A 19,159-nucleotide genomic window follows, 5' to 3' on the forward strand; every position below is an offset into this window, starting at 1 on the left:
GTGGAGATGATCATCCCATGTTGATGCTGGTGTTTCAGGCTGTATCTCCACTTCACTGCTGGGTGTGCTCTGGCACAGCCCTCCACCCCAGCTCCCAGTCCTCCATGCCAGCCAACAGTGGGAAGGTGCTAAGGTCCTCCACTGGGCCACCAAGCCTGTGTCACCAAGCCATACCTGCAGAGTGACCAGGCCATCAGGAAAAGAATGGGACATTCCTTAATCTTGGCAAGCTATGGAACTGGAGTAAAACCACAAAATGCAGCTGTACCTTAGAGCTTCAGAAATGCTTCAGGAGGCTGTGGAAATACTTCATGTCCTCCTCCAGGGACTACCACTATGGATCATAGTCCTGCCTTGTGTGAGGCTGTCGCTTATATTTTTGTATTTTAGAAAACAGGCAACATAAGAAGGCTTCCTTTTTTTTCCCTTAGTCTTTACTTTGCTGAACACTCAAAGTTATTCACCCTGAAGTATCACTGGAAAATATTTTACTCAGCTCTAACTAAAAATAAACTCACTCTGAGCTCAGAGCCTCTGGGAGCCAACTGTTGTCTTCACACTAGGCACCACCAGTGGCTGCACCCCATCTTACAGCTCACCTCCTCATCTCCTTCTGCAACCTGAGGCTAAGCTATTCAGTGATTTCCCCTCAGAGACAAGTATCCAAAGGCGTTTTTAACTTCATTTTTGCAGCTATTTGCTGCTCCCATCCATTGATTTGTTGTGTATGTAGGTATGTGGTTCCCAGCGGCACTCAACATGCAGATCAAAGTCCTGCAGAAGGGAAGGCTTTCTCTCTGCCACGAGTCACCTCAAGTGCAACTGTCAGAGCTGCTGCTAAAACGTGTGCTGTCAACCAGCAGAGAGTTCTCAGACTGTCTCACATTACTCAGCTTACACTCTGCATAACATCCCTTCCGAATAACAGGAACCCGTGTGCTGTAGTTTCTTACTTCAGGCACTCTTTTTGTTAATAGTTCTTTTTATTACTGTTTCTGCTAGCTTTTTGAGCAGGGGCAGGGCTGTGGAAGCAGAAACGGTATGTTACGTTTTGTTATGGTTTTTTCCTTTACCCAATCTGCCAGCATGGTCATAGCTATGCCAACCCCGTAGCTTCACCAACGCCTTTTGTGCTACTACACATAGCCACAGAAGCACAGAAACATGAGCTCTCAGTGGTTTTGATTATCCCCTCCAGGATGAATGGAGGTGTGTGCTCTCTGGGCTCTGTGGGGATGTTGTGCACAGCACAGAAATCCCTAAAAGCAAAGAGACAGAAAGGCAAAATATGTTTCACCTCCTCCAGGATGGTTCCTGATGTCCTCCAGAAAGTTTGCAGGCATCCTGGGCAGTGAGTAGGACAACTGGCCTATCTTCTGTTCCTCCCCAGTTGTATGCAGGAGCCAAGTGAATAAAGGCAGATGTTTTCCTTCTCCCATCTCCTATTCAGACAGTGATTACCATCTCATACCTCCAGTTCCATCCTGAGTTTTGCAGTGAGGATATGGCTCCCTGCAGGTGCTGACTGTGTCTGCATGCCCTGAGCTCAAGAGAAAGCAACGTCCATGGCAACGACCAAATCAAGGGCATTGATTGCTTTGGTAATGCTTTTGTGCCAAACCCATAGAAGGACATTGAAGAATGGGTTGATTTTGTTGAGACAATACCATAGGAATTGTACTAAGAAAAGTAAAGCCGTTCAGAAGTGTTTTTTAGAGAAATAGTGTGAGGTGAAGTTACATACCATACACTACCTGAAACGTGCTTGTATGTATGCAAGCCCATGTATACATCCTTAAATGCATGCAAGTGTCATATGTGTGCAGTGAAAGATGAGAAGCCCCTTAGATTCCAGTCTCTAATATCCTCTAGAGATAGTGACACGTGGCCCATTTCTGGGACTTAAAACAACATGTTCTGCCTAACACTACTTTCTGAATTCTAGTCTTTTGTGCATATGGTGAGCTTGTTAGTAGGTTGTCAATCTACATTATGTGCTGTGAGACTAAGAGAAGTATGGCATAGCCTTCCGGTGAGGAGCTTCTGGTGTAGCAGGCAGGGAGTCTGGCTGAGGCAGGGCTGAGTGAAGTGCAATTCCAATGAGAATTTGGCCAGCATGTTAAACAAGGTGAGGGATGGTTAGGGAAGAAGCAATAACACTTTCCTTTTGATTCCAAAGAATAGGGAAATGAAATCAGGAAAATCTAACAGGAAGTTTTTAATAAGGCACTTGGTTCAAGGCCTCCCACCTGTTTCCCATCTGAGACTCCTGAGCACTTTGTAAGCATTCAGTGAAACTGAGTACAAGGTATCTGAATATCCATGCACACCTGCACCTGCCCTCCCATCCCCTGTTCTTACAGTGAATGCCATTGCCATATAATGTGATTGGGGGTGTACAGACTATTTTAAATGTTTTTAGGAAGGTATTTTAACAGTAGAGTGCAGAAATCTCTGTGATTGAAACCTTTTGATAAACAAAAAGCATGGTGACCACTAGACATTTTGAGGAGGTAGTATCATTTATCCTTTCTCTGTCACAAAAACAAAGTGATGTAGAGAGTACCAAATTGGACTCACCCTTTAGTTACACATTTGTTTGAAATACTTCTTTGTAATTTTCTTTAGTTCTTTCCGAGGACAGTACAACTGCCTGTATCCAGCCTTATGAAGAAGTACAGACTTCTGACCTACTAGATCAACAGGATAGTCTTGGAAAGTCTATAAAATGTCACCAGAGCCGGGAACTACCCAGTATTCCCCCTAACAACACCATGGAAACCATCATCTCAGCTAGAAATGCAGAAAATGATCAAGGTCTTGGAATGGAAGGGCCTTATGAAGTCTTGAAAGACAGCTCCTCTCAGGAGAACATAGTTGAGGACTGCTTGTATGAAACTGTGAAGGAAATAAAAGATGTAGGAGCAGTAGTCAGCACGGAAGGGAACTGTAACAGCAAATCAAAGCCTTCACTGACAGTTTCTGAAGGTCAGAATCAGATTCCTGAGTGCAGAATTGAATCAGCAGAATATGCATCTGTTGACCGAAATAAGAAGAGTCGTCAGAGTGCTAATTCAGAAAGTCCTCTTGACAGTGTACCAGATGTAGAAGATGAGCTTCCCCCTCCAGTACCCATGAAACTTCTTGATGAAAATGAGAATGTGCAAGAAAAAGAAGTGGAAGAAGTGACAGAAGGAGCAAGTAGACCAGAGAAGGTAAATACTGCAAGTACTTGTCCTCATCAAACAGCGAAATAATGATAGAGAACTTTTGGGTGGGAGAGGATTTTATTTTCTGGTAAAAAAAAAGGGCAAGAAAAAAACCACTCAGGGTGATGCAAGACTGTAAAATATGGAAATATGAAAATGTACCATATCGTCTTTGCATTATAGGCATGTACTCATTCTGTTGCAGCCAGTATTTTTGATTGTTCCAGTTAGGTGCTACATAAAGCTTTTCCCAAATAGTATCCAGGAATTGCATAGAATCACAGAATCACAGACTATTCTGAGTTGGAAGGGACCCACCCACAAGGATCATTGACTCCAACTCTTAAGTCAATTACAACCAAGTTTTAACCAGCTGAGCTAATCTCAGGCTAGAAGGCCTCTGCTTCTTTGTTTAATGGTATACTTGTGGAAGCTATTGCAATGGGTATCTAGTATCTCTGTCAACATCTGTATCTCATTTAGAATCCCCCTCTTCTCTTTTTTTTCTAATGAAACCACAATTTACATTCTTGGTGGATGCCCAAACTATAGATGAGCCTTCTTTTTTGAGCCACCTTGACTTAGCTGTGCAAGTGTTAGGCGCCTGCTCAAAGTCACTTGTCTCTCTGTGTACAAAAAAAAGGGACAGAAAGAGAGAGAGATTGCAATAGTAGACTTTTATACTTGTCAAATGCTGTATGTCACATATAAACACAGTAATGAATTTCTACCTGCTGAAGTCACGGCTGAACGTTAAGTTTTCTCAGCAGCTTATTTTTTCTCCCTAGGAACAAGTTGTGGTGAACTCCCTGAAAAGTGGAATGATGACATTTTCAGCAATTTGTTTTCCCATTTGTAGTTTTTAACCAGAATTCATTTTAAGGATGCTTCCAGATCATTGCACAGACTTTTAATAAACTGCTGAGTTTGCATTTTTCAGAACTAGTTTAGATATCTTCTTAGTTTTGAATGAAAGAACTGTGATTTTAGCAGATTTTTGGTGTCTGAGTCATCAAGTAATATTAGGTATTAATGAAAATGTAAAAAAAGTCATAAGTTGCCATCTGTATTTTTGATGTAAACATTTACCTGAAAAATTACAGCAGAGCTAAGGTACTGTTACTTGTTTCTGGTTGTTCTCTTACTTGAAGTATTTCAGTAATCCAGGCAGAAGGCCAAAAAACCTCTTTTTAAATAACTAACTAACTAACCTGTAAAGCACAGTAGAGTCCAAATGAATAAACTGAAGACTACTCATAACACAAAAATTGTTTAGCTGGACTCTTCAGTGCACATTCTTACAAATAATAACCTTGTTAAGTAAAATATTAAAACGTGATTGTCAACAAAAACCCACCCCCTCCCCGATTCAGGCCATAAGTAGTTTCTAATTAAACTTTTAGCAAAACAGCTTTCCACAAGAGTGATATTTTCCTTACCAGATGTGAAAAGACTTGCAGAAAATCATTGTATTTCCCAGGCACCTATACAAAGGAAAAGGCTTTGCTGCTCTGTAACTCCCCAGCACACCATGTATGCTGTGTCAGTAACTGCGAGGAGTGGGAATTGATTAAAATAGTTCAGGTTTTGAAGGATTAATCAAGAGATGACACATGCAGTCCCCTAAGTGCCAGAAAAAAGGTGTTTGTCTAATTAAAATTTATTCAGAGCTGAAGCCATTCTGAGTTAAAGCTTTGGCAGCATCAGATCATTCCCGCGCTCACTGCTGGGTCCATGCATTATGCATGGAAGTGTGTGCCTGTCCTGTCCTTGAGAGCTACAGCTGCAACAGAGTTCGAAATGGTAATTGATGGAATATATAAATGTCATTATTGTTGGCATTGTGTGGGGAGGTGGTTGCAGGATTGTTTTTCTGTTGTGATGATAATTTTCCCCTCTGTTTTGCTGCTTCAAACAATGCAGAGCAATGTCTATTTTTTTTCCATGTGGCAACCAAAACCAAGAAGTTTATGGAAATGTATGTTATATTGATAACTCTTTTAGTTAGACACCACAGTGTTTGGTTTTGCTTCCTCTGCTGTGGGGCTGCTTAGCTGCCCTGCTTAGTACGACATTTCTATCCCAAACTCTTCAACCTTCTGCCCTAACTCTCACAAAGACAGAAAGTCATGCAAGTCTCCCTCACTACAATGAGGCTTTCCTTTAATAGGACACAAAAAAGGGACAGACAGCAAGGCTGCTTGTGTAACCAAGGCTTGTACCTGCCAGCCAAGAGAGAACAGACCATATCCAAGCTGTTTTGGTCTCGCCTTCTAAAAGAGGGTAGCCAGGGTGATCCCCAGCCTATGCCAATTCGTGGAGCACACAAATTTGGGAGAGAGCTAGGTGGACCAAGCCAGAGACTGCTCCAGTATATATCAACATGAAAAGGATGAAGCATCTTTTTAAGAGCTGGGTGTGCAACAAACAAGTGAAAATTAAAAGTATCCAAACTGCTTATTGGCTGTGACCCAGCTGAATCCTTTAGAAGGCTTTGGTGAGGAAGGAGACCTTTAATAGTACAAGGCCTCTTACAGGTCTCTATCATCTGCAGAGTTTGAGCACAGATTTCTAATAGAACTGGAAAGGCAGAGTGGTTTTGATTTAGTTCTTTCTTTAATTAAAAAAAAAGGAAGTATGGATCTTCTGTTTCACCTGGGTCTTTCCTGAGTGAGCACTGGTAGACATGCTCTCTGTGTGTACATCTGGCTGCTGCCATCTGATTTTAGCCTTGCGCAGCCCAAGGATGGGCCAAGTATCCCTTACAAAATGCACCAGAGGAGAACATTCTTCTTGTTCTGCTGCCCAAGTCAGGAACAGCAGCTGAGCCAAAGAGTAAAAAATCAAGTGCTGTCAAGGAACAAAAGGAAAGTGGAAGGCAGAGGACACATGATGCTTGTGTCGCTGTTGTTGAGGTTTCAGGCATAGTTAACACTAGGTACAAAATGTTTAGGAACAAGTGGGGTTTTTTCAGTTTCTGAGGTAGCAATATCCTTCAAAATTGATGTGTCACAGGTTTTATATTTAGAAGAAAGAACATAAGATCCCAGGGAAAAAATACAGGATGGCCAGCACCCTGGGATATTTATCAATACTTGAGTGGGAAAGTGTAGAAGGGGTCCTGACACATGGTGCTTATATACACAATGGTGACAGAGAAATCACTGAAGAATTTTTTTGAGCACTTCCTTTTTTTAATGTGTGAGGATGAAATTAGTAACTTACTCCCTAACACAAAAAATATCATGCAAATAAGAAAGAGTAAATTGAATTGCTGGAGTAAAGCAGATCTAATACAAGGCCAAAATACACTTGAACTTCCCTTTTAATGAGTAAACAAACCACAGGTTAAAGAGCATGTTCTCCAGACAGTGAGAAAGAAGCAGGGGGATTTTTCAGTGTTAGGGAAGTTCCTAGGGGGCAGCAGGCAGACTTCAGTGTGCTTTGGGTTGTGGTCTTTGCCAGAAGTGCTCAGGAGTTTGAAACTGGATATTTTCCAGAAGTAAAAACACCAAGAAAATAGAAGTAGGAAATAATCTACTATAATAAGCCTTGATGGGAAAAAAAAAAAAGAAAACAATTTTTGTGTGCCTGGAAGCAGTATTTGATTGACTGTGCTAAGAATAGCTCTACTCCTCCATGTTGATTTGCAGTGGGAGAGGTACAAAGTATTTTAGGTGGCAAAATCATGTTAAAGTCCAAAGCCTGTTACAGTGCTGGAAGGTTGCCTCTGGATCACTGTGGAGCAGGTCTTCTTGTCCCACGGAGGAGGCATCCCACAGCCGCAGTGTAGCAGCCAGGGTCTTTGTTGCCATGAAGGTCCTAAGACATTTCTCATAAGAGCAAAATGCTTTTCCCACCGTGTTTCATGACATGTTTTTTACAGAACATTTCACGTGCATCAAGTTAGGTTTGATACCAGACCAAGCCCTCCATCCTTCAGTATGTCTGCTTTGTGACCTGGCTCCCACTCAGGGTGGGCTGCAGCAGGTCTGAGTGGTTGTGGCCAGGCTGCTGGGTGCCTCTGCACAGTGACTGCATTCCAGGGACAGAGAGGACACCGTGTCTCCCATGCAGCCCTTCCAGGATCATCAGAATGAAGGGTAACAGTTGTCAGGAAGGTACCAGCTGAGCGTTGTTCTTTTGTCATCTGAAAGCGTGTCTAAAAAAATCACATAAAAGGGCAACTGGTGTGTCACAACAGCTGACTTCTAATTGTTCAGAAGATTTTGCAGATGCTTCGTTGAAAGTATAAAAGCTGGGGTACAGCAGAACAGAGTTTGTTTTAATCATTACATCATTTTTACCCTTTTCAGGTCAGGACAAGAGCAGATACATTTAAAAGCTTTACTAACCTCAGGGCTGTTATCTTCAGAGATGTACTCTGGATATTAGGGTTATTATCTATGTAAAATGGAACTTGAGAGCAAATGACCATGAAATATAATGTATTGATTGTAATGGGAGGGTTTTATTATAGGTCTCACACTGTTGATGGGTAATGAGCCTTTTCTTTTCTTTCGTTTTTACAGAGGCTTAGTTCAGTGTCTTACAAGTCTCGAGAGGAAGATCCATCTCTTACAGAAGATGAGGTAGGTTTCTTGCATGAAATTCAATAACTAACTAGAGACCATTTTTAGGCCGAAATTAGCATAAGCTCTGCATGATTAAGCAGAATCTAGGAAAGGTGAAATTTGTTTCAAGGGAAAATGAAAGCCCAAGATTCTCTGCACAGAGTTTGTAGTGCAACATGCCTAAAATCAGAAGTATTCTAGTTTAGGGCTATATCAGGCCAATACCTTAAAAATGGTGTCAGAAAATAACAGGAGGCCACAGTTCATACATCATTAGGGCAATTTCTTCATTTGGATGACAAGCTCTACTTAAGAATAATAACCAGCAGCCTTTTGAAATGTATGCTCCACCTTCACCAAGCAAAGTGTTTGGGGTTCTTGGAAGTGAATGGAAGCACAATTAAAGCACTGGAACATAAACTCTTCTTTAAAATGTTGGTTGGTCAAATAAACTGAGGAGATTGAAACAAAGACAGAAGAGTTAAACACAAATAAGGTTGATTGTGATAATCTCCAATACACCCTTGCCATTTGTAAGTAAGTTTTCCAGACATAAAAGTAAACACAAACTTGGCAATGAGATGAATGAGCTAATGCTTTCTGCTGGGAGAAGCACTCCCAGACCTTAATGAATAAAGTGATCCTTAAACTGGGTTCACATAATCTAATAGTGAAAAGGGTTGAATTATTAGATGAGTAGAAAGGCCATTTTTGTTGGTTGGCTGAAATCAGTAAAACATAAGAAGTATTGCCATCTACAATTCGATGTCTCTCTTCAAAATACCCAACCAAACAAAAAACAACCAACCAGACAAAAAAACCCAAACAAAATCAAACAAACCAGAAAAAACCTTCCAGATTAAAGAGAAGTGGTCTGGTTCATCTGTATCAGTCAGTGTTGCTTAACTGTAATTGACATTTTCATCTCAATCCTTTCTTTTAATTGGGTTGATGCAAATCCAGAGTAGCCTTGTATGCTTGGGAAAGATTTTAAATGAAAGAGAAGAGTTATGTTGCATTGTGATATTGAGTACCAGGAAGCAGTGCAGGGAATTTCAGACATCTGCTCTGTGCAAGGGCTGGTGTCTGGTTGGACTGGGAGAGGGAGTCAAGACTGAACCCTGTGCTTGGCACCAGCCACAATAAGCCCTGAGAAGAGGAACATAAGTGGATGCGGGCTTCTCCTTCACCTCTTCATGAAGCACCACCTTTGTGCACTTCTTGAAGTGCATCGCTTCACCAGAGGTGTTTTTTGACTAGGAGTGAGATGCTGGCTCCTCCCTTTCTTAAGTTTATAGCTGAGAGGTTTCAGTGTCTAGCATAAAGTTCTGATATGCAGTGACTGAGAGGCATCTCCTCTTTGTAGGCAGAGTGTAGTCACCAGAAAAGATATTTTTAATGTTTTCTTCACATGACTTGGTGCCTCCTTAGTCCTGCCTATAAAGACAATAACCAACTACTCTCCTGCTAGGGTGTCTCTAAAAGCAGAAAAGTAGACACTACCATTAAAAATAATAACAAAAACAATTTTAAAATCCCCAAGGATCAGACAGCATCCTTCTCCTACATTACAGCAGCTCTACCTGATCATCCCTTTGTTGCCTGTCTCCCTGCTGAGTCCAAATTGGCTCCAGGACCACAGCAAAACTTGCAAGAGCTCCTGCTCACAAAGCCATCTCTTTTTGCCCAGTTCTGATTTGCCTGCCAGGGATTTATGTTCAAAGAATTTTTCCATTTATAAACTTACTTTATAAAGCCTTCTTTTTTTGAAAGGAAATCAATTTATAAAGGCATGCCAGAAAAGAAAGGATTTGTAAGAAATAATCTCTTTCTTTTAAAAGAATATCCTGTCTTTTCTTAAGTAACCAGTATCCTTGTGGTACAAGTGTACAGACTGATGCACAAGCTTTTTGCCATGCTTGGATACTCAACAGGTGTCTCCTTTTCCTAGATCTCTGCCATGTACTCATCGGTGAGTAAGCCAGGACAGGCCATCAGGGCACTGGATTCTCCTTACACCTGTATTCAAGAAATTGCATCTCAGAGGTCCCCGTCTGTTTGCAGTGGCCTCTATGCAAGTGTGAAAGACTTTGAAAACACCCTAAATTCTACCACTGTGCCTCAGTCAACAGACAGACCAAACGGGGAGCTTGAGCCAGACTATGAAGCTATCCAGTCAGTGAGCCAAGAAGAAGACAGGACCTTGTCTGTGCCTAACAAAAACCACAATGCTCTTTCAGGAGAGAATGACTATGAGAGCATAGGGGACTTGCAGCACCACAGGGAATTCACCAGACTTTAACTACTCCATCAGACTTCTCCGCTGGTATTTCCAAAGGAACAAGTGAAACATGGAGAGGGAAGTGCTTCTCATTTAACAAAGCTAAGCATAGAACACAAGCTGCAAAGAGGCAATGTGTGTTTCAGCCAGGGTGTGACACCTGCTAGGTTATCCTGGGTGGTGGATTGAGGCTTATGGGAAAGGGTACGTCAGGTAAGAAGGATGACCCCGACAACGTAAAGGTTTCTTTATTGCTAGCTCTGAGGCAACCAGAATCTGGGAAGGAGTGGGTGCCATGCTTGGTGTTCCGATAGGATTACATACCAAAAAGACTGCCTTTACAAAAAGCTAAGTTCTCATTTGGAGAGATTATTTTATGTCATTTTCTTCAAAGTGTTTTTAAGCATCCTTTTTCATTCAAGTTTGGGCATCCACAACGTTGAGCAAATTACTGATCATTGTACCTCAACTCGGACTTACTTTGCAGGGCTGGGGAAGGCACGCTTATTTCTCTGTCTTTTGGGGAACTCTGTCCTCATTCATTGCAACTGAAGTGCAAACAACAGTTCTTCACAAGGGACCTACTCCAGATGTACTTGAATTAATTCTGTTGGTTTTTCTTTTTTTTTTTTTTTTATGTCAAGGGCTGTACAATGTGACCTGCAGTATTTGAGATGTGTCCTGGTATTTTTAGGGGGGGGGGTTTGATTATTTGTGAATTACCATTTTAAAATGGCAACAGTCACCCTCACATGAACATAAATACCTACCCATACACACCCCAGACAGTTGTCATGTTGCAAAATGTTGTGCAAATGAATGCATTGGCATAATGTTTAGTCTAACCTTAATGGTGTTGAGTCACTTTTTTATGAATTTTGCCCTTTTGTAAGACTTAAAATATTTTAATATGTTTGCCTAGTTTGTTACCAGGAAAAAATTATGTACTGTGTTGAGTGGATAATATTTTTTTTTACAACATATTTTTCATCTTCAAAGTTTTTGTAGATTAACTTACTGGCTTTTGTTACAGGAGGAATCCCATTCTTGCTTTGGGCTTCTTCTGGTTTTCTTTAAAATTGCTTTCCTGTTTCAATGCAATTGCTTTGGGGTTGTTTTGTCGGCTTTTTTGTCTCCTTGAGCAGGGATGTGGAACACACCTTGCTGTTCTTAAGCTAAAATAATTTAATCTCTATAAAAGAACACAGCCAAAGGGCAAAAAGAGGCAGAAGAGACAGTGGGATTTAGCCAGGGATAGCCACTAGTCCTCCTTGTTCTTCTGCTAAAAGGAGCAGGAGGGCAACCAACACCTTCTTGGGCCTCTGACAAGCTGTTCAAAAGCCACTGGCTTTTTAAAGATGCCAAGTTACACTGTTACTATGAAAAGAAAAGTACAGTGCTTAGATGAAATAAGCAGGTAGTGGATTTGTATGTTCTTTTTCTCAAGAATAGTACAAGAATAATGGTACAAGAATAGTCGAGCAGTAGAGAACTGCCATTGTGTGAGATGTGTGTGTACATGTGTACACACATCCCCATGTATATAAACATACACTTGTAATTTGGACACAAGTATAAATTACAGTCCAAGCTGGGTACCTTTCACATACACATAATAGCTGGCAGTGGTTGAAGAGCATTTTATTTTTAATTCAGAATGAACGGTACATAAACTGTGGTTGGATTATTCCACAGTTGCCAAAACAGGTTTAGTTTCAGCTCAGTTGATGCTGGGTTTTGATACACCACACTGAGTCCTTCTCGCATCCCTGGCCAGTGCTCAACATTCCTTGGTACTAGAAAGAGCAAACATAGATCTGGTTACACAGATTTATTAGAAATAACTTTGTAACTGGAAGAAGTGTGCTGATTTATGGGCTTTGCCTGTACATCCAGCTCTGGGGAGCTGTGCAAGTGTGCAGTCAAACTCTGCCCATAGGGTGATTCAAGCATCGTGGATCCTGACCTTGTGCCACAGTGCAGCACACTTGATCTGTAACTCTCTTTCTTGGAGGAGAAACTGTTAAAACCAGTCTACATCCATCTTGTTCTTGACCATACTGCCATGGTTTGATAGCACTTTGCTTCCACTTCACTGCAGTGCTTTTAATGCTGACTTTGGTCCTCCTTACTGGAGTTTTTCCTTTTATAAAAGTTTTTCTTTCTGTTCCCTTGAATGTGAATTCATGAAGTTCACCTTTGACTGTTTTCTTCTTCTACTTCACTCTATTTAAGGCCAAAGATAAGATGCGCCATGTTTTAGAAGATCTGTTGTGGTAAGTCTGGAGAATTTCTGAAGTCTTTAGCTATGTGTTTGCTCAGGGGTGCTGGTTTATATATGTAGTCCTCAGTCTGACTCCTGCAGCTCAGTGGCAGGCATACCTCAACTCCTGAAATTCACAATTATATAAGATGTAGTTGTCCCTTTACATGGATGACTGCTTTTGGAGAAACTGTAGGAACATGAGGTTTGCCAGGTTCACCAGTTTCAATTTCAAGACCGGTTTAAAGACAGAGATAATGCCAGTTGATAGAAAAGAATAATACTGAACTCTTGATTGTAAAATTCTAAGGTGCAAAAGAAGAAAAGTACACATCACTCTAGAACTGCCCCCATCAAGATCAGCAAGTCAGAGGATGATGGGACTGTCCTGTCAATCTTCGTGGTCTTTCACACCAGGGTCAAGAATGTTGGTTTGGAAGAAGGGACACAAGACTCAGTTCCTTTCTTCCTTTCTTTCATCTGTTTTGACAGCTGCACCTTGAGATCCCCCAGACTTTCCTTTTTCAAAATGAAATCTACCCCACTCTCTTCTTTCTTTGGTTTCTGTTTTTAATCTGTATCATACAGCCTTGCATTTGGAGCTGGTACCATGTCTGCAGTCCTGTGATGCTGGCACATTCCTTCCTGTTTAAATGACTTTCAGGCTGGTCACAACCTTTTAATTGTCAACCAGACCCTCAGCCTCATAGAGAAGCAGCTCAGATTTCGGATTGCTGCTTCTGGGGTGTGTACCTGCATTCAGCCTTGACACACACACACATATTGGACTTGAGAGCTGCAAAAAATTACCCTCCTGAACGAGGATGTGCAGGGGAGTCCATAACTCCTCTACAATCTCCATTATGTAGTCTAATACTACAGAAAAATATTTTAGAATTCAGACCAAGGTTCTTAAGTGAATAATTACATTTCTTCACAAAGAATCAAGCTTCTGGTTTAGATCTCTATTCCCAGAAGTAAGATCTGTTCCTTTATGGATGTTGCCAATGCTTCATTTTCACTAATACATCGAATAGAAAGATTTTTCCAACAGTAATCCCCAGATAGAATAATCTTACTGTAAACAAAAGGGAGTCTCTTCTGCTTGTCCCTTTATTGCTATATTTTCCTCTTTCACCATATTCCTAAATAAAATGTCAACATACATAATGAAGTATTTATTACCTGGTGATCTTTTCTGGGGAAGCTTCATGGTCTATTTCATTGTTTCCATTTTTTGGTACAACTATATAATAAGATCTCACATCAAATTGCCACAGTAAGGCCAAGAGACACTTCAACGTGTGTATAGTGCCCTAGTGAAAAAGCCTTTTTGATTTTCCTCTGGGAACTGGTAGAAATAGGAAATGCAGTTCAGACATCTCTTTCATGAATCTGTGTCTCATATGGGAGTTGTTATTACCACATGCTTAAACCAGTGCTAATGCCATATATAAACCAGTCATCCCTTTCTACTATGAGAGTCGAATTACTTTCTCAGTCACTGAGAGAAATAGATTGTTTGCAGATATCTGTAGCACAGACCTGTACCTGATTGCCACAGTTAAATCAGTTATAGTGCCTTTTTTACAAAGTAGCTAGTACTTCCATACTCTTTTCCATACTGTGTGTGTTTAACTCAAAAGTACAAAAGGACAACCCCAACATTTACTTGTCTAGGTTGGAAACATCTTTATAGAGACACACTTAATGTACTGGACCTCATTTAGCCCTACAATAGCAATAGTCACTCACAAACATCCTCTAAAAAGCCCAGTGATGTAGCTACGACGACTAAGCTTTGCAATAAGAATTGTCAGTCTTCTTTTGAAGAACCTGTTTTTCAATAGTGAACATTCAGGGAGGTGGTGTCCATGTCAACTGTAAGCAATTAGTTGCTTCAGTCTTTCTAGTAATATAAATTGCAGGTTTGCTTACATGTAGCAGGGTTCATGGGGTGAGGGATGAGTAGCTGGGATTCGTATTCATGAGTCACTCAGAGCTGGACCATCCCCGAAGTCACAGCTGGCGAATGACCAGCTGCCTTGTTCATCTATTGTGCCTTCAGGGAATCCATCATGCAGGGATTCTTCTGGGCTGTGTGCTTCTCCATGGCTCTCTGAAAAGCTCCTGTCTGCAGTTTTGATCACAATTCTGTATACGCGGTGCTCTCTGTTCAACCTTTCAATGGTGCTTTTATAAGATGCTGGATTAAACGGTTTCCATGTGCTTTCTGAACGTCAATGTGTAAAGTTGTGACATGCAGTGCTCTCTCTGGTATTGTCTGCTCCCCAGAACTTTGTGTTGACTGTGTTACTCTGACTACAAAAGCTGACAGTGCTGCCCTGTCTCTTGTTCATCCCACATCCAGCCAGAGTGGGGTCACCACGTGTAACAAGCCTGCTTAGGTTGGGTCATGGGTGTTCAAAAGCAGCCATTTTTGTCTCCTACTGTGGATATTCATTTGTTCGCAATGTGACTGTAAGAAATCTGTTTCTGCAACAAACATTTCAATTTAGGCCACACTAATGAGGGACTTTTGCTGTTAGGCAAATAACGAGTTATTTCAGATTAGTGTTATTTACTTAGGTTGGAACATGCCTGAATATGTGCTTCACAAGTAACTTGGTGTGTGTAGTCTGCTGCAAAACAGAAGAATGCAGAAAGATGCTCAGCCTGACAGATGTTCATGTGGTGATGAGCTGAAGACTTTGAAGAGCAGGTCTCTTCCTGGGTACACAGAACATAATTACTATTTGTATGATTTCATACCGTGGTGCTGAAGTTGATTCATAGTATCTCTTCTGGAATGGTCATGGCTGAAGACAGTGCCAGAGCAGATCTCAGCCTCAGGAAAAAAAATATATATGTATAAAATATATATCCCTTACTAGCTAGCAGCATATGTTCAGGATTGTATATGTATGTATGTATGTCTGGGCTTCGCACACGAAGATTTGTGAAGGGCTTATGGTAAAGATAAATGCTACAAATGGAGCATCACAGTGATAAAACCACAGACTTCCCTTTCTTCAAGGAGACAGAACCCCGTTTGGTTGGATCAGTGTGAACGATCCCAGGCTTACAAAAATTACTAGACAAATTGATTGCCTATGTGGTAATTTTCCAGGAGTGCATTAGGACATCACATACACCAGACACTGTCCTTTTCTTCTGGACAGCAGAAAGATGAGAGCTTATTTGTAATAAAAAATTTTCACTGATTAATTGATAAAACTTACTTTACATACAATCCAAAGGTCAGCAAGGGTATCTACACAATGTAGATATATTTAAGCTAAGACTAAATGATCCAGTTTAGATGTTATAAGCAGAATCACTAGAACCATTTAATGCTTTAATTGGTCTGACCTCCTCACATAGCTAACTCTGGCACCCCAATTTCCATAGCAAATGCTTGGATTATCTTTGCATTACATACCCACTGGTCTGTGCCCAGTTTGTAGATAATATAAATATTACAGTTCTGTTTTTTCAAGCTCCAAGGTTCTTGAATTTGGAGGTCTTCAGTTTTAAACTGGCCATGTCACTGAAAACATGATAGCAAAGTGCCTAAAAATACAGATGTCTCTGTGAAGGTAAACATGCTCATTGTTATTGCACGGCAACCTGACTACGGTATGTGGTGCTGTCTTGCCATGCACATTCCTAAATGCTGGCTTTCATTTTGTGATGTTTATTTATTGGTCTAATAGCACAATCTGACAAGGGTTTTGTCTCTGCAAATTCATTGGCTAATTTTAACTAGCATATGTTTGTACAGAAAATATAAAATGCGGGTTTGTTTAGTTTAGCAAACAACTGTGTTGTTTCTTATAGTTTATGATAATGCAACAATCAGCTTAGATTATTTATAAAGTATGTAAATATCACTTCAAAATGCTTCCTTTGAGATTTCAGAATGCCTCCTGTTCACTGCAAGACAATGTAACCACTCTTATCCTTTTAATCTTGTTATACTGGGAAGGGGGTTTTAAACCTTACAAATCTTATTACATAAAAAAAAAGACAGCACTGATGTTTTGAATTCTTAATGTCTACAAAGAGACTCTCATAGTTTAACTTCCAGCATAGGTTGGATTTGGATTACCCTCTTATTTATGGAATTGCTCCTTCTCACCATGTTCAGCTGTCACCATCTGAGTATCTCTTTCATCCTGAGTGAAGTATGACAACTGCATCTCATAACAGTTCTGAATGGGATCTTTTTAATGCACCCATGAGATTTAAGAGCCTGGAGTTAAGTCAGATGTTTTGGGGAAATAGCATTTTGTCTGGAGGGTATCTGTGGAGGTCTTCTCTTTCTTTCAAGGCAAGAAGTTCTGTAGTTTGCAAGTACTCACCTGACATTCAAAGATATATATAAGATGTGAATTGTCACAATGGTTAAATGTATTATTAAAAAAACACCTAAGAGCATAAGAATCTTCTTTCTCACATCTCTGAGGATACTGAAATTTGGTCTTTATATCTTAGACTGTTTTGAGAACAGTCACATAAGAAGTCTCCTCAGAACATCTGCAAGCAGACAAGTCTTTGAATGAGCATCTGGATCACTCTGGTGGCTCCTGAGTTTCTGCACATACTACCTTCATGATTTCCAGCAGGGCCTATCTTGTCTGTGTGGCAGTGACTACTTAGGAATGGCCCTTGGCTTCACAGTCCTGACCTCTTAACTTAAGAAAGGGAATGTGAGCTGGTTCTCTTCAGGAAGGTGTACTGAGAGCTCACCTGCAGACCCAGAAAAGAGCATGCACTGTCAGGACAAGACAGGTACATCCCACTGCAGCAGGTAGGAAGAGAGAGGTGAAGGAACAATAGCTAACTTTCATTTGTATTTCACCCATCTCACAGACCACCTGTTTAGAAAGATTTTTACAGTAGAAGAGGTTATAATTAAAGGGCATCTCACAGGAGATGGATGGAACTGTTTATTCCTCTCAGTAATCCCTATACCCAGAGAGGCAGGGCAAGTCCTCTCCACTCAACCATTATGCAGTTGGATTATCTTTTGTCAAGCCTCCATATAAAAAGAACTGAAATGAATAAATACATTCTAAATACATGTTTTTATTTAATCATAAATCCAACATGGACAAATGCAGATGCACTAATGTGTAGATCTGGACTTGCACAGATTGGGGGGGTGGGGGGAGGGTAGCAAAAAAACCCCCCAAAATAAAAAACCTGCCCTAACTGGATTCTTTATTTAAATGGAATTATTTGCATAAGCCAAAGGTGCAGGATTGGGCCCTAAAAGAGAGTTTAGAAGTTTGGTCTGGTGCTAGGTATTTTTGTTTGTGTTTTCACTGAAATAAATTTCTATTAGTGAATTGATATGACTTCTGTAAGAAAAACAAAGAATAGTCTGGTATATGGATAATTATGTTTAATAGCTAAATATTAAATCCTGCCTCAGTAAGTCATTTAAAATTGGGTGCTATAGGAGCTCCAGCATAAAATTGCTTTACATATGGAACATTGCATACTTAGAACATAGTAGATAAGTATTTGTAATTACAAACACTTTCATTTACTTTGTCCATTGTTTTATAATGGAAAAAATATGTATTACTGGGATACTTCTGCTCAATGTTCTCTTACATAATGTTCTAGCAACAAAATGTGTTTTCTGGACAACCATTTGAGCCTCTGGTCACTGACACAGAACTGCAAAACATCCTCAAACCACTATGACCTTGTGAAAAGAGAGGATTAGAACTGTCTTTGGCTATCTTAGAGTGAATACAGCTAAATGTACTGTGAAGTTCAGATCTGTAGGCAGTGAGAGCACTTTAGTGATTAAATGACTACGCTGTATAAACCTGGAGTCAATGCATGCAACTTCCGAGATGGCACTAGCTAAGGCTTGTTTGCTACATGAAAGGTTATTTGGCTTGCTACCTGCTTGAAATTAATACAGTTTTATCAAAACCACTGCAGACTCTGAACTGTTGTAGTTTTGCAGAATGTACGTTCCATAAATTGTAGCTTGACTGTAATTGCAAGGCTTATCCTACTGTTAAGAGCAGTTCAGATCCAACAGTAAGTTGCATTTTGTAAATTAACAAACACCATCAAATTCCTTTCAATGTTTTGTAGTAGCATACACAAGTTGATGTAATTTAGTCATACCTTTATTTCAAGAATCTTCATCAGATGTTTCTAGCCAATTCAGCTTTTGGCTGCTGAAAGCACAGTAGGCAATTATGGTTATTTACTGTAAATGTAGATAAGTTTTATGTAAATACTTCATGGGGAAAAATGCTACATGAACATATGAGGCAGTTGTCTAAAAGTAAGAACCTAGGTCAATAATATAAAACACAGGTTTTATTTATGTACGGTAGTATCCTATTGTTTATATGCAGAAAAAAATTGTAAGGTTCTGTATTGTATTCTCTGAAAGCTTTTGAGAGGCTCTGCCATTTTCTCTGGTTAATGTATTTGCAAATAACTTTTCAATTTATTGGAAATCGATGTAAATGATGTCAAATGGGAAACATGTTACATTGCAATGAAATGAGTTAAATTCAAAAATCCTGGAAAAATTCATTGGATTGAAATCTATATATAAATTCAATAGCCAGACAGAATAAACAACAATAAATAAGCTTTGTCTTTTGTTTATTGTTTGTTTGGTTTTGCTGTGCCTCTTTTTGTTGTTTTCTTAACAACTATTTTTATTCAGTCCTTGTAGTCACTTCTGCAGGTCTTACAATCTGCATTATTTGATAGAATTTTGTTTGTTCTGGGCATTTTGTGCTGATTTCATTATTTGACAAGAAATATTAAGTCCTCTTTGTACTAT

General features: G+C 40.1%; 1 protein-coding gene across 4 annotated transcripts in view; it reads left to right on the top strand.

The window, feature by feature from the left end:
• PAG1 (phosphoprotein membrane anchor with glycosphingolipid microdomains 1) overlaps positions 1–18,966 on the top strand; it is a 115,876-nt gene extending 96,910 nt beyond the window's left edge. For all 4 annotated transcript variants that reach the window (XM_071554288.1, XM_071554289.1, XM_071554291.1 and 1 more), the window contains 3 exons: positions 2,629–3,215; positions 7,742–7,801; positions 9,735–18,966. In XM_071554288.1, coding sequence (XP_071410389.1) covers positions 2,629–3,215; positions 7,742–7,801; positions 9,735–10,085 — 998 coding nt within the window. In that variant the 3' untranslated portion in view covers positions 10,086–18,966. The remainder of the gene's footprint in view (positions 1–2,628; positions 3,216–7,741; positions 7,802–9,734) is intronic.
• The last annotated feature ends 193 nt before the right edge of the window (positions 18,967–19,159 follow it).

The sequence above is a fragment of the Pithys albifrons genome, chromosome 4 (genome assembly GCF_047495875.1).
Source record: "Pithys albifrons albifrons isolate INPA30051 chromosome 4, PitAlb_v1, whole genome shotgun sequence".
In the NCBI taxonomy this organism is placed as follows: Eukaryota; Metazoa; Chordata; class Aves; order Passeriformes; family Thamnophilidae; genus Pithys; species Pithys albifrons.